The 12,613-nt window shown below is 36.7% G+C and overlaps 3 protein-coding genes and 1 non-coding gene across 4 annotated transcripts; 3 read left to right on the top strand and 1 right to left on the bottom strand.

Annotated features, from left to right (window-relative positions):
- The first annotated feature begins 1,547 nt into the window (after positions 1-1,547).
- On the top strand, positions 1,548-4,416 carry LOC111460459 (cytochrome P450 714C2-like). Its single transcript, XM_023103730.1, has 5 exons — positions 1,548-1,852; positions 1,923-2,149; positions 3,161-3,402; positions 3,536-3,905; positions 3,976-4,416. Exons 1-5 carry the CDS (start codon positions 1,564-1,566, stop codon positions 4,399-4,401), a joined length of 1,554 nt encoding a protein of 517 aa, XP_022959498.1. The 5' UTR covers positions 1,548-1,563; the 3' UTR covers positions 4,402-4,416.
- Positions 4,417-4,810: 394 nt separating this feature from the next.
- TRNAY-GUA lies at positions 4,811-4,897 on the top strand. Its single transcript is given in 2 exon segments — positions 4,811-4,847; positions 4,862-4,897. It is a non-coding gene; the product is annotated as a tRNA-Tyr (tRNA).
- An 83-nt stretch (positions 4,898-4,980) lies between these two features.
- LOC111460353 (agamous-like MADS-box protein AGL62) lies at positions 4,981-5,732 on the bottom strand. The gene has a single exon (XM_023103588.1). The coding sequence runs from the start codon at positions 5,723-5,725 to the stop codon at positions 5,075-5,077; it is 651 nt and encodes a 216-aa protein (XP_022959356.1). The 5' UTR covers positions 5,726-5,732; the 3' UTR covers positions 4,981-5,074.
- A 1,431-nt stretch (positions 5,733-7,163) lies between these two features.
- On the top strand, positions 7,164-12,234 carry LOC111459933 (TBC1 domain family member 13-like). Its single transcript, XM_023102982.1, has 9 exons — positions 7,164-7,685; positions 7,780-7,872; positions 7,987-8,091; positions 8,615-8,758; positions 9,593-9,691; positions 9,789-9,917; positions 10,443-10,622; positions 11,170-11,286; positions 11,825-12,234. Exons 1-9 carry the CDS (start codon positions 7,383-7,385, stop codon positions 11,987-11,989), a joined length of 1,335 nt encoding a protein of 444 aa, XP_022958750.1. The 5' UTR covers positions 7,164-7,382; the 3' UTR covers positions 11,990-12,234.
- Positions 12,235-12,613: the final 379 nt, after the last annotated feature.

Genomic DNA, 12,613 nt, shown 5'->3' with positions numbered 1-12,613 from the left:
TTCAAATGGTAAGCTTAATTCTCGTAAAGGTAAAAATTAATTTGTTTTTATTTAGGATATTTTAGTCCTTATAGTAGGTTTAGTTCGGAGGTAAAAATTAATTTATTTCTATGTAGGGGTATTTTAGTCTTTTGAAAAGTAAGCTTAGTTTATTGTTGACTTTTCTAAATGAAAAAAATCAACCATTATCTTGTATGATATCACGATATGGAGATGAAAAATCCTCAATTTCAATGACCTTACAAGCCTGGGTTTAGTTAGATTTTTTTTTCTAAATTGGGTTGGGTTGAGATTTAGAAAATTGAAAATTTGGTTTGGTTCGTGAGTTCATTTTTTTTTGTCGGATTAAGCTAGAGAGAGAGGTTTGGGAGTGAAGTAGTCTCGAGCTTGAGTGGACCCGAGGCCAATTAGGGCAACCTACTTAATCCACGGTCTTATTAGGTCGTGGGAAGACCAAACCAAGGGTTTGAAGCCCAAATGGCCACCTATCGAAAGATCGAGCCTTAAGCGACCTGTTTTTCCTTTGGGTATGTTCTAAATGCGCTTCCAATCCAAGATGATTTTAGGGGACCTAGTTTAACCTATTTTGGTCGACCCTAATTTACTACAATTTATTATTTCGTATTTGACTTAAATATCAGACCTAGTTTAACCCATAAAAAAAAAAAAAAATCATCCAATTTTAATTTTTAAAAAATATACGATAATAGAAACAATTAATATACTTCGTTTTACAATTACATTTTTAAGTTTTTACAAATTATCCCTCATTTTATTTCAGCTAATTATAATTTATTTGCACTAATTTATTTACAGTTTCTTACAAATATATAAAACTAAATTGAATTTTTTTTTGTTTACATTTTTATAATAAAAATTATATTTTAAAATGTATAGAAGTTTTTGGGAAGAACCATTTTAAAAAAAATAAAAACATGATTTAAAAAAATCCGATCTCCCAACAAAATAATCCGAATAAAAAATGAAAAATAAGGCGAGATTGAAGAATAAATAATTAAAAAATAAAATAAATACGCATATATATATTTTTTTTAAAAAATTTAAATGGGTTCAATTCAACCTAATTTAATTTTAAAAAAAAATTTAGATTAAATTATTAGCATTTTTTTTTGTAGGTTAAATTAATAAAAATATCATTTAATTTTGTATTTTACTCTTAAATATTTTTTTTTTCCGTGTACAAAGGTCATTTTTTCTTACCCTAACACTATTTTAAAAATTTTATGGATAATTTTAAATAAAAAAAAATTTAAAAGATATTTTTTAAATTAAATATTTATGAAAGTTTTTTAAATATTTTTTTTTTGTGAATATTTTAATTAATTTATCCCATTTTATTAACAGAATTAACATTCTTATCTATTCACTCTCCATATAATCATGGTGACAACGTATTCTGGACAAAAGACAAAACATAATAAAAATAAAGAGCCAAAAATTCTGTTTCAACAATTTCTAAGTGTAACACATGCATGCGCTTGCCAAATTCGAACCTAAATCGAAATTAAAAACCCAAAATCAGAGCTCGAACCAGGACCAACAATGGCGGCGGCGGCGGCGATGGTACTCTCTCTGGCGGTGCTTCTTTTCTTCTTCATTTTTCTTCACCTTCTCGAATCGTTCTTATGGAAGCCGGAGAGACTAAGAGCGAAGCTCCGTAAACAAGGAATCGGCGGTCCTACGCCGTCATTCCTCATCGGAAACGTCTCTGAGATCAAGAAAATCGGAGCCCTAACTTCGGCGGCGAAGAAGAGCACGGAAGCTAATTCGGTTACGCATGGTTGGGCTTCGAACCCGTTCCCGCATTTGGAGGTGTGGCGGAATCGATACGGTAATCGATTTTGAATTTGGAAGGTTTTTGTTTGATTTGTTTGTTGATTGATTGTGTTTGGGGATTTTAGGGCTGAATTTCGCGTTTTCGAGCGGGACGGTTCAGACGCTGTGTGTGACGGAGATAGAGACGGTGAAGGAAATCAGTATGTCGACGTCGTTGAGTTTGGGGAAGCCTGATTACTTGTGGAAGGATCTTGGGCCGTTATTCGGCTTGGGTATTTTGTCAGCTAGTGGCCCAACTTGGGTTCTCCAAAGGAAGATCATTGCTCCTCAACTCTACCATGATAAAGTCGAGGTAAGATGGGAATTCTTATAAATCTTCCATTCAACAAAAAAAAAAAAAAAATAGCTTGGCTTCAACTTAGGTATAATTTGCCATCCGCTCGTTACGGGCCTAGCGTCCTCAGTGTCTTGGAGGGCCACGTATGTTCGTTCCACTCCTTAGCCAATGTGGGATCTCACAATCCATTTCTTAGGGACCCAATGTCCCCGTTGGCTAACCATACATACCTTGGAGGGGGCATGTATGTTTGTTCCCCTCTCCCGTCAATGTAGGATCTCACAATCCACCATTTGGAGCCAGCGTTCTCGTTAGCTAGCCATACCTGCCTTGGAGGGGCAAGTATGTTGTTCCACTCTCCAGTTAACGTAGGATCTCACAATCCACCTCTTAGGGGTCTGACGTCCTTGTTGGCTAGCCATGCATGTCTTGGAGGGGCATGTATGTTCGTTCCCCTCTCCAACCAATATGGTATCTCACAGCCCACTCTTTAGAGGCCCAGTGTTCTTGCTGGCTAGCCACTCATGCTATGGAAGAGGCATCTATGTTCGTTCCTTTCTTCAACTAACGTGGGATCTCACACTCCATCCCTTAGAGGCTGCTGGCTAGCCACTCATGCTATGGAAGAGGCATCTATGTTCGTTCCTTTCTTCAACTAATGTGGGATCTCACACTCCATCCCTTAGAGGCCCAATGTCCTCTGGCTAGCCACGCATGCTTTGGAGGGCATGAACATTGACTTATAGGTGTGTTTGTATTGGGAGATGTTGGTGGGAATGATGAGTGTGTAAGGGTGCATGGAGCGTTGGTAAGACATGTATTAAGCATAGGATGGGGTAAGCAGGAGCGCGCACGTGGGAGGGGGTAGGAGGGGGCACACTGCTCGGTATCTAACTCTGATACCATTTGTAATAGTTTAAGTCGATCGCTAGTAAATATTGTCCGTTCTGGCTCGTTATGTATCAGCTTTTAAACGCATCTACAAGGAAATTTTTTTTTCAATTTGGGAAAATCTTGCATTTTCAGGGCATGACAAGTCTGATGGTGGAATGCATGAACTCCATGCTAAGATTATGGGAAGCAAAGGTTGAGAACGATGGAGGACAATCAGAAATGAACGTCGATGGATATTTTCGAACCATGTCTTCCGATATTATCTCGAAGGCCTGTTTTGGAAGCGATTATTCCAAAGGGAAAGAGATATTCCAAAAAATTAGAGCTCTTCAAGTTATCATGGCCAAAGAGAGCATCGGTATCCCAGGTTACAGGTACAAGTTTGTAATATGCATCACGACTTCTTATTTTAAGAACTGTGAATGTTTGTCAAATCGAAACTCAACTAGCTAAGACATATATACTCGATCGAAAGGTCGGATGTTCGATTAACTTTTTATCTTATAGGTACCTCCCCACAAACAAAAATAGAGAAGTTTGGAAGTTAGAGAAGGAAATCGAGTCATTAATTTTAAAAGTGGTGAATGAAAGAATCGAGAGCCATTCACACGAGCAAGACTTGTTGCAAAAGATTCTCGAGGGTGCGAAAAATCTCAACGAAGATGACAAGTCGTTGAATATAACTCAGGACAAGTTCATTGTCGATAACTGCAAAAATATATACTTTGCTGGTCAAGAGACAACGGCAATAACAGCATCATGGTGCTTGATGTTACTAGCAGCACATCCGGATTGGCAAGCTCGTGTTCGTTCGGAGGTGCTTCAATATTGTCGAGATCAACCTGTCGATGCAGATACTGTTAAGAACATGAAGACGGTATTCCTCTTATGATTGTCTACTAACGTCAAAATTCTGAATTACAATTCTAATTTATGGTTGTTTGCAGCTGACAATGGTGATACATGAGACACTGAGGCTCTGTCCACCCGGAACTCTTGTCACAAGACAAACATTAGAAGACATAAAGTTAAAAAACATTACGGTTCCAAAAGGCATAAACATTCAAATCCCGATTGCAATCATGCACCAAGACACTCGTCTTTGGGGACCTGATGCACACTTATTCAATCCAAATAGGTTCAGCAATGGCATCCTTAACGCTTGCAAGAATCCTTATGCTTACATGCCGTTCGGGATCGGCCCGCACGTGTGCGCCGGGCAACATTTTGCATTGGTCGAAGTGAAAGTGATACTGAGCCTTGTTTTGTCAAGGTTTGAGTTTTCTCTTTCACCTTCTTACAAGCATTCCCCTGTCTACACATTTGTTATGGAGCCTGAAAATGGAGTTGTTCTCAGTGTAAGGAAGCTATGAATTTTCTCATCATTACTTTTGTAATATGCGACCAAATAAAGGGGTATTTTAGTCCTTATTTTATTTTGACTTTTTTGAATGAATAAAATCAACCATTTATCTTATATGGTATCGTAAATTGGTCCAAACAAATTTTTGGGGTCGGGGGATCTCACAATCCACCTTTTTTGGAGGTCAACGTCCTCACTGGCAATACCGCTCGGTGCCTGATTCTGATACCATTTGTAACAGTTCAAACTTACCACCTACAAATATTATTTGCTTTAGCACGTTATGTATGACAACAAGGCTTACTAATAATTTTTTCAAAAAATAATCATGAAAATCATCGGTAAATTTTGAGGTCTTATATCTTTTCAAATTTAAATTAGTTAATAATATATTTTTAAGAGCCATTTAATGTCAACATCCGACCTTAGCTCAGTTGGTAGAGCGGAGGACTGTAGTATTGCACAGATTAATCCTTAGGTCGCTGGTTCGAATCCGGCAGGTCGGATTTTTTCTTGTTTTTATTTTCATTATTTCCGCCATTCTTTTGCTTTCTCCGGCGTCGGAGTTTTGGAGTTACGGTCGCTCCGGTGAATAAATTCATCAGCGATTTACTTTCCGAAATAGATCACTCTATAAACAGTTTATAGGAAAATAAAATGTAGAGAAAAATAACTCAAAAAATCTAGAAAAATCCTAATCCCGTCGCGACATGGTGGTTCCCGGCGAGGTGAAACGACGGCGGCGTCATCGGCTGCGTCGGTGGCGGTGGCGGTAGCGCCGGCAACAGAGGCCCTCCGATTCTAACCGCCGTCAATTTCTCGACTTTCTCCGCCACTTTAGCTCTCAAATCCATCAATGACGATCGGAACTCCTTCAATTCTTCCAACCTCATCCCTTCCACCGCCTCCTCCCACCAAAATCCGCCGCTATTTCTCGACTCCTCCGACGCCTGAATCAATTCCTCCGCTCGCTTCTTCTCCGCTTCGAACTCCAATACTAAATCGGCGAAATCGCGATTAAACTCCGCTACAGGAACGTAACTCTCCGCCGGCTTCGGCGGCGACAAATTCCCGGTCAAATACCGATCCAAAAGCACGTCAACATCCGGATGACCGAAACAAAAAACCTTATCGTTCGGAGAGAAGACGATGATGGCAACCTCTGCTCCGCAGAGCACAGAAAGCTCGCCGGCCTTCTTGAAAAGTCCGGCACGGCGCTTCGAAAACGTCACTTGTTTGCTGCTCTTCTTCTCTAGCTTCTTGATTTCGATCTTTTGACGGCCGAGAGTTTTCTTCATCGGAATGGATTTTCTCTGTAATTTTGGTTCCTCCATTGAAGACCAAAACCAAGCTTCTGGTCCCTTATAAAGGAGCTGAAATTATGTTTTAATTTTGGGAAGTTTATTTCGAAGCCCCAAAAGGAATGTAATAATTTGATTGGTAAAAAATGGTATGAAATTTTTGTGATTTAATAATTTTATTTTATTTACTTTCGGTAATTAATATAAGTAAAAATAAAGTGAGTCAGCTATTTATTGTGGTAAATTAGTCTTTTAGTTCATTGGTGTTAGAAAATGAAAATGAAAATGAAAATAAAATAATAATAATAAACAAATTATTTCCAAATTTTGCATTAATTATCCTATATTTTTGGTGATTGATTACGTGATTTATGGTAACAAAATTTGGAAATAATCTTGAATAATTAAATATCATATAGAGCAATATATTTTTAGAACAATAAAATAATATATAATAAAAAAAATAAAAAATTGGATCAAATCATCTCAAATCGTTATTAGTTCTCAATTCTCGATCGTTCTTCAATATTCTTTGTGGTTCGAATAGACCTTCTCATAGTTTTAGCCAATGAGGTTCTCACGACCCATAAATTTTACAGTCATTTGGCCCCAAATTAACCATTATTTTATATGATCTCGGGATGAAAGATCCTCAATTTTAATATCTTTGTAACACTAGGTGTTCATATAACTCGATAACATGACCAATCCAGACTATCCCAACTAAACCATAAAAAAAGTTGGGTTATGTTAAAAAAAAAAAAATCGAGTTAGGTTAGGTTGGGTTGAATTGAGTTAAGTTGACATTTTTTTTTTGTCAGATCAACTTGGTTATGCCGTTTATTTGGATTGCTTGAGTTACCAATTGTTTATCTGAGATCTCACATCGATTGAAGAGGGAAATGAAACATTACTTATAAAAGTGTTGAAACCTCTCCTTAGTAGGTGCGTTTTAAAACCTTAAGACTAATAGCGATACTTAATAGGACAAAGCGGACAATATCTACTAGTAATGAGCTTATGCTGTTACAAATGGTATCAGAGCAATACGTCGGGCGGTATGCCAGCAAAGACATTAGGCCCAATGGAAGGTGAATTGGGAGATCCCACATCGAAAACCTCTCCCTAATAAACACGTTTTAAAACCGTGAGACTTACAATACGAAAACGAACAATATCTACTAGTGGTAGTTTGTATTTAATAGATTCATAGATCTTTGAACCTTAATGAAATGGTATAAAACATAAATTTATTATATAAAATTGAAAAGTTTAATAATTCATTAGGATTAGATTTTTGTCAACAAAAAAAAAAAAGAAAACCCTTTAAAAGGAGTGAATTATTTGTTACCCTTGTTGAATAATTTTAAAACCTTAATTTTCATTATAATGACGCGGCGTTATATTATTTGTCGGTCGCGAAATTTCTTGTGTTCCTCGGTTACCCAAGTTTTTCCGAACCTTCTCCCACTTTCGTCCACAGAGTCCCCTTTTTTTCAGAGAGGCAACGGCAAACTCAAGAAAAGATGTTTAACGAATAATTAAATCGGAGAGGAAAAATGGAAAAATCTGAGCTCGGAGCCCTAGCAATCGAAGCGAGAGGTTGAAGACAATCTCAATCGGTCGAATTCGATTCATCGCAAATTATTGCAGTAATTTTGTTGTGAATTCGTTCGCAACGGAGCAAAATATGGTGAAGAAACGTGTGCCGGATTGGCTCAATAGCTCTCTCTGGTCCTCCACTCCTGTTGACGACGATCGCCTCCACCGCTACACTTCGGAGCCGGCCACCACCACGTCGTCGCCGGAACCCGTCGTTGAACCTCCGGTTCCGGTTCCTCCTCCGTCTGCGAGCACCGTCGTTAGAACAGAGTCTCCCAAGTCGGATACTAGAGACTCCAGGGTTAATAACAATGTGAGCAACGACGATAATGACACTTCTTCAGGTCCTTCTGCTGAGGACGTATCTCGCCAGGCACAGCTTCTCGTTGAGGTTTGCTTTTTAGTGTGATCTTCTGCATGTTTAGGATTGTTCATTATTCTCATTTCGTTTAGTTGTTGATTGTTTCATATCTTTTGGATGGCAGTTGTCAAAGAAGGTCATAAATCTGCGTGAATTGCGTAAAATTGCGTCTCAGGGCATACCGGATGGTCCAGGAATTCGTTCAACCGTCTGGAAAGTATGTATTCAATAGTTTTATTGTGCGTCAAAATTATCTGCTGAAGCAAATTTATCTAGTTTTTTCGTGAAGAGTCTAAAATAAATTGTGATCGGTTCGTTTGATTGATCACAGCTCCTATTGGGTTATCTGCCACCAGATCGTGCGCTCTGGACGTCTGAGTTGGCTAAAAAGAGGTCTCAATACAAGCATTTCAAAGAAGAGCTTTTGATGAATCCCGTAAGTCATATTGTGGAACTTTTACTCTCCATTTTGGTCTCTAACATTTTGTAGAGGGATTCATTTAGTTGTCCGTGGTTTAGGGGCTGATCACTTAGCTTTGAGGACAGAAAGGTCTTGTCGACCAATTGGAAATGAAAATGAAAGAATTGCATCCAATTTTCTTCATTTCCTCTCCCAAAATTGGATTTCTAGATTGATAGTGACAATTTCTTAATCAAGAATTTATTCTCGTTGTCTTAATTTTGTGACCTCTTTTTCCTTTTTATCTACTTTATTGTGGGTCCTCACCAATTTAGAAAGTATTCAATTCTGTATAGTGGTACATCATATGGCATTTCTCTTTTCCTTTCACAAAATACACACATTATCAGTTGGTTTATTCATATTCTAATTAATCGACATGATTCTTCTTCAAATTTGTTACCATATGGTAAACGAAGCAAAAAATGATATGCTGCAACCAGTACTGTCTGTTTGTATGTACAAACATAGTATTCTTACTGTTTTTGTGGCTAGTCAGTCAGAAATTTCAAGGAGGTTGGAGAAAGCGAAAAGTTACGAGCATGATGAAACGAACAGAGGTCCACTCTCAAGGTCAGAAATAAGTCAAGAGGAACATCCTTTGAGTCTTGGGAAAACCAGCATTTGGAATCAGTACTTCCAGGTATCCTTTATTATTAAACTTGTGGATACAATTTTATCCCCAGTTCTAATCTTAAGAAATCGATTATAATAATGTACTCGTAGCAAAAGTGTTTATATAAAATTACTGGGCCTCTCTGTATTGAACTCTTCATCTAAATAATTCTGTAAACTGTAACCTTCTGTCAATCAGAATCCTTCAAGTGTACGATGAAATTTTCATTCACATGTATGATGAACTTTGGGCTGAAGTAGTTGTGTTGATTCCAACCCTAAACTAAATAACTAAATCTTTTCTTCTTCTCTTAGAGGATGGAATGGTGTTTGTTGATTTTAGAATAATCATGCCATAATGAAAAATTTTGATTCTTCAGATGAACTTGAGTATTTCATTTATATGATCATCATCTATGAGTTTTCTTCTAGGGATTATTTCATGAGAAATATTATTAATTGGGAAAAATCAAGCTCATGAAGAGGTCAACTGTTTATGCAACTGGACCCTTATAAGTTTACATGGAATTGAAGAAGGAACTCAAGACTAGAGAATTCAATTTGGAAAACATGTTTTGGTGTTGATAAGTTTGTAGTACTTATTTGATGACCTGCTTTTTCTGAACCTTGGCCATGATACAAATCATCAAACATCTTCTTGTTATGGAAAAATATGCTTATACTTGATTTTACGAACGTCGTGCTCTCACCAAATTTCTATATTTACTTCAATAATATATCAGTCATAACCTGTCTCTGTGTTTCATTCGTATTTTTTCTGTTTGCGCTGTTTTACATTGATAAAACAGTATGAACATGTGTTATTACGTTATTCTAGTCTAATTTATCACATACATGTTAGGACTCTGAGATTATAGAACAGATTGACCGAGATGTGATGCGCACTCATCCAGATATGCACTTCTTCTCTGGGGACTCATCACTTGCAAAATCTAATCAGGCCAGTCTTTGATTATGGCATAAATAATTGGCATGGGTTGTTAGTTTTATAGAGGTTAAGACGATTATCTTATGTTAATTGTGCTTTGTACTTTCAGGAGGCTCTGAGAAACATCTTAATTGTATTTGCAAAGTTGAATCCAGGAATTAGATATGTTCAAGGGATGAATGAAATTTTAGCTCCTCTATTCTATGTATTTAGAAGTGATCCTGATGAGGATAATGCGGTAACTTTTCTTTACACCCCCATCCCCCAACCCCCTGATTTTAGCTCTGTATTCCTGGAAATGTGCTCCTATATAAGTTGGTCCTTTTGCCGAATAGCTATTGGGACACATTTTGATTGCTAAAAATTTCGGTAGTGAACCTAATCATAGCTCAATTGGTAATACATTATAACCTCGACCAAAAAAATGTCATCTTGTGCATATATCACAGAAAGAAGCCTTGAAAGAAATGGCGTGTATTAAATGGATTCGTTTTCTTAATGACAATGTTGTTATCAGAAGTTAAATGAGAAATTGTTTTGGGAAGATCATGAGGAATCAATTTGATTACCATGAAGTTCTTTTCCCAACACAAATTACTGTTCCTTCTAAAGGAACAATAATTATGGCCATTTAACTGTTAAATATTATTTTGTTCCAACAATGTTGATATGAGAATCAAATTTTTTTGAATAAATCTACTTCTGACCGCATGAACTTTTTTGTTAGGTTTTTCTTTATTGATTTTTACTGTTCAAATTTCAGGCATCTGCTGAAGCAGACACGTTCTTTTGCTTTGTTGAGTTGTTGAGTGGATTTAGGGATCATTTCTGCCAGCAATTGGATAATAGTGTTGTGGGAATTCGCGCCACAATCACAAAGTTGTCTCAACTTCTGAAGGAGCATGATGAAGAGCTCTGGCGTCACCTTGAGATCACAACCAAGGTAAAATTTAATTTTTGATATAGTTTTGAGCCTTCAATTATTCATTATTTTAATTTTATATATGGCTATTTCAATGCTTATTTCTTTTCGTGATTAATCCTCTAGATCTCCACTATAGATTATCGCAACCACTCTTAGAGCACTTACTTTCTCAGATTACAATTCAGCAGGAGAGTGCATTCAAATTTGAATTCATAAAACTTAAATGCACTAAGATTTTCATAATTGTTAAAGTTAAAGTTTTCTAATCATTTTCCTCAGCTTTGAATATTCTTTGCTTCTTGATTGTTGAACATTTGGGTTCTTTTAACTTTCTTAGAGCCATTCACTCACTTTCTATTTACTTCTCCAAATTTTTATCACCTCTTTAAATTCTTGCTCATTTATTTTGTAGGCTCTAGTTTCCATGTGTACTACTAAAGTCCCCTGCAGGAAGCTTAAAACTATAATAGCTCTTTTTTTTTTTAGTACTCAAAACTATAGTACCTGATACTTTTATTTAGTACATTTACTTATTGTTGCATTTCTCTGTTTCGTCAAATGACAGGTAAATCCCCAGTTTTATGCATTTAGGTGGATCACTCTCCTCTTGACCCAGGAGTTCAATTTTGCAGACAGCCTTCATATATGGGATACAATTTTGAGTGATCCTGAGGGTCCTCTGGTAAGCTTTTCTTCTTTTAGATTTAAGTTATCCCCTCAAGATCCATGTATAAAATACGAACCATTTAGTAAAGAACTGTGGTATAAGAATGACCTGACATCGATACAGGATGAGAAATTTTGGCACATTGAACTATGTGTCCGCTTAGGATAGCTATTTGTCTTTAGATAATCTTCATTCGGTTGATGATTTCCTTGTGGTAGTTACGAAAAAACTATAGCCATTGCTAACACAATGCTTGTGCATATATTATGTAAGAGGTTGCACCTATAAATGCACGAGTGTGTTGCAAACACGTGCACGAAATTGTAGGAGAATTCTTGTAACAACCTAAGCCTACTGCTAGTAGATATTGTTCTCTTTAGGTTTCTCCGCAAGGTTTTTAAAACGCGTCTGTTAGGGAGATGTTTCCACATCTTTATAAAAAATGTTTCGATCTCCTCTCTAAACCGATGTGAGATCTCACAATTTACTATACTCAGTATAACATTTCAATTGTAGCAAATCGAGCTAGACCTGATATTCAATCAATTTGCAGGAAACACTTCTCCGAATATGCTGCTCGATGTTGATTCTCATTAGACGACGCCTACTTGCTGGCGATTTTACAGCCAATCTCAAACTGCTTCAACACTATCCCCCAGCAAACATCAGTCATTTGCTGTACGTTGCGAACAAGTTGCGTAAACAACCTTCGATCTGATCTCTTTTTTTTCTATGCTGTAGTTGCTCTTGCGCTTGGATTTCCTGTTTGATTCTAAAAGATTATAGCGTTGGTCAATCACTGGATGTAAATGTTGGTTGAAAGAATGACTTATAGAGGCAGGATATATAAAAGGATTGTTCATTAGGTGTTGACTTGTAGTAGTTATTCTTGTGGTATTGATCCTTTTGTAGTTGCACAACTTTGGCTCATTGTTTATTCAATTTTCCTCGCTTCAACTTCTATTCACGTTTTCTTCTTTTATTTTGTCCGCTTTGACTTGTTATTTTATGCGTCTACGGAGAGGTTTATATACCCTTGGAATGCTTCGTTCCCCTCTCCAACCGATGTGGAACCCGGCTTCATTCCTCTTTAACCAATGTGAGATCTTCTAACTGTTTTAAAAAGTATATGATGAAGTGAATAAAATCATTCGGAAACTTAAATAGTCTTTAATTTCAATAGGCCATCACTCATGCCTCTGATGTAAGGCACATTAATAACTTATCCATAAAGACCTCAATATATAATTTTATTAAGATCGAACCAAATTGAAATATTTATTAGTAAACTACAAATGAGTTATATATATATTCGAGAACGAAATTCTTTTAATTGTTTTCA

This window comes from Cucurbita moschata, unplaced genomic scaffold, assembly GCF_002738365.1.
Source record: "Cucurbita moschata cultivar Rifu unplaced genomic scaffold, Cmos_1.0 Cmo_Scf00023, whole genome shotgun sequence".
In the NCBI taxonomy this organism is placed as follows: domain Eukaryota; kingdom Viridiplantae; phylum Streptophyta; class Magnoliopsida; order Cucurbitales; family Cucurbitaceae; genus Cucurbita; species Cucurbita moschata.
Note: the sequence above shows the minus strand (reverse complement) of the source record. Positions and strands in the feature narration are given on the sequence as shown.

What these genes read in the sequence shown, in the direction of transcription:
- LOC111459933 (XM_023102982.1), top strand. Translation starts at nt 7,383, where the DNA reads ATGGTGAAGAAACGTGTGCCGGATTGGCTCAATAGCTCTCTCTGGTCC. An exon ending in AGGCACAGCTTCTCGTTGAG is followed by an intron (nt 7,686 to 7,779) that starts GTTTGCTTTTTA and finishes TTTGGATGGCAG; the next exon opens with TTGTCAAAGAAGGTCATAAA. An exon ending in TTCGTTCAACCGTCTGGAAA is followed by an intron (nt 7,873 to 7,986) that starts GTATGTATTCAA and finishes GATTGATCACAG; the next exon opens with CTCCTATTGGGTTATCTGCC.
- LOC111460459 (XM_023103730.1), top strand. Translation starts at nt 1,564, where the DNA reads ATGGCGGCGGCGGCGGCGATGGTACTCTCTCTGGCGGTGCTTCTTTTC. An exon ending in GGTGTGGCGGAATCGATACG is followed by an intron (nt 1,853 to 1,922) that starts GTAATCGATTTT and finishes TGGGGATTTTAG; the next exon opens with GGCTGAATTTCGCGTTTTCG. An exon ending in ATCGGTATCCCAGGTTACAG is followed by an intron (nt 3,403 to 3,535) that starts GTACAAGTTTGT and finishes TTTATCTTATAG; the next exon opens with GTACCTCCCCACAAACAAAA.
- LOC111460353 (XM_023103588.1), bottom strand. Translation starts at nt 5,725, where the DNA reads ATGGAGGAACCAAAATTACAGAGAAAATCCATTCCGATGAAGAAAACT.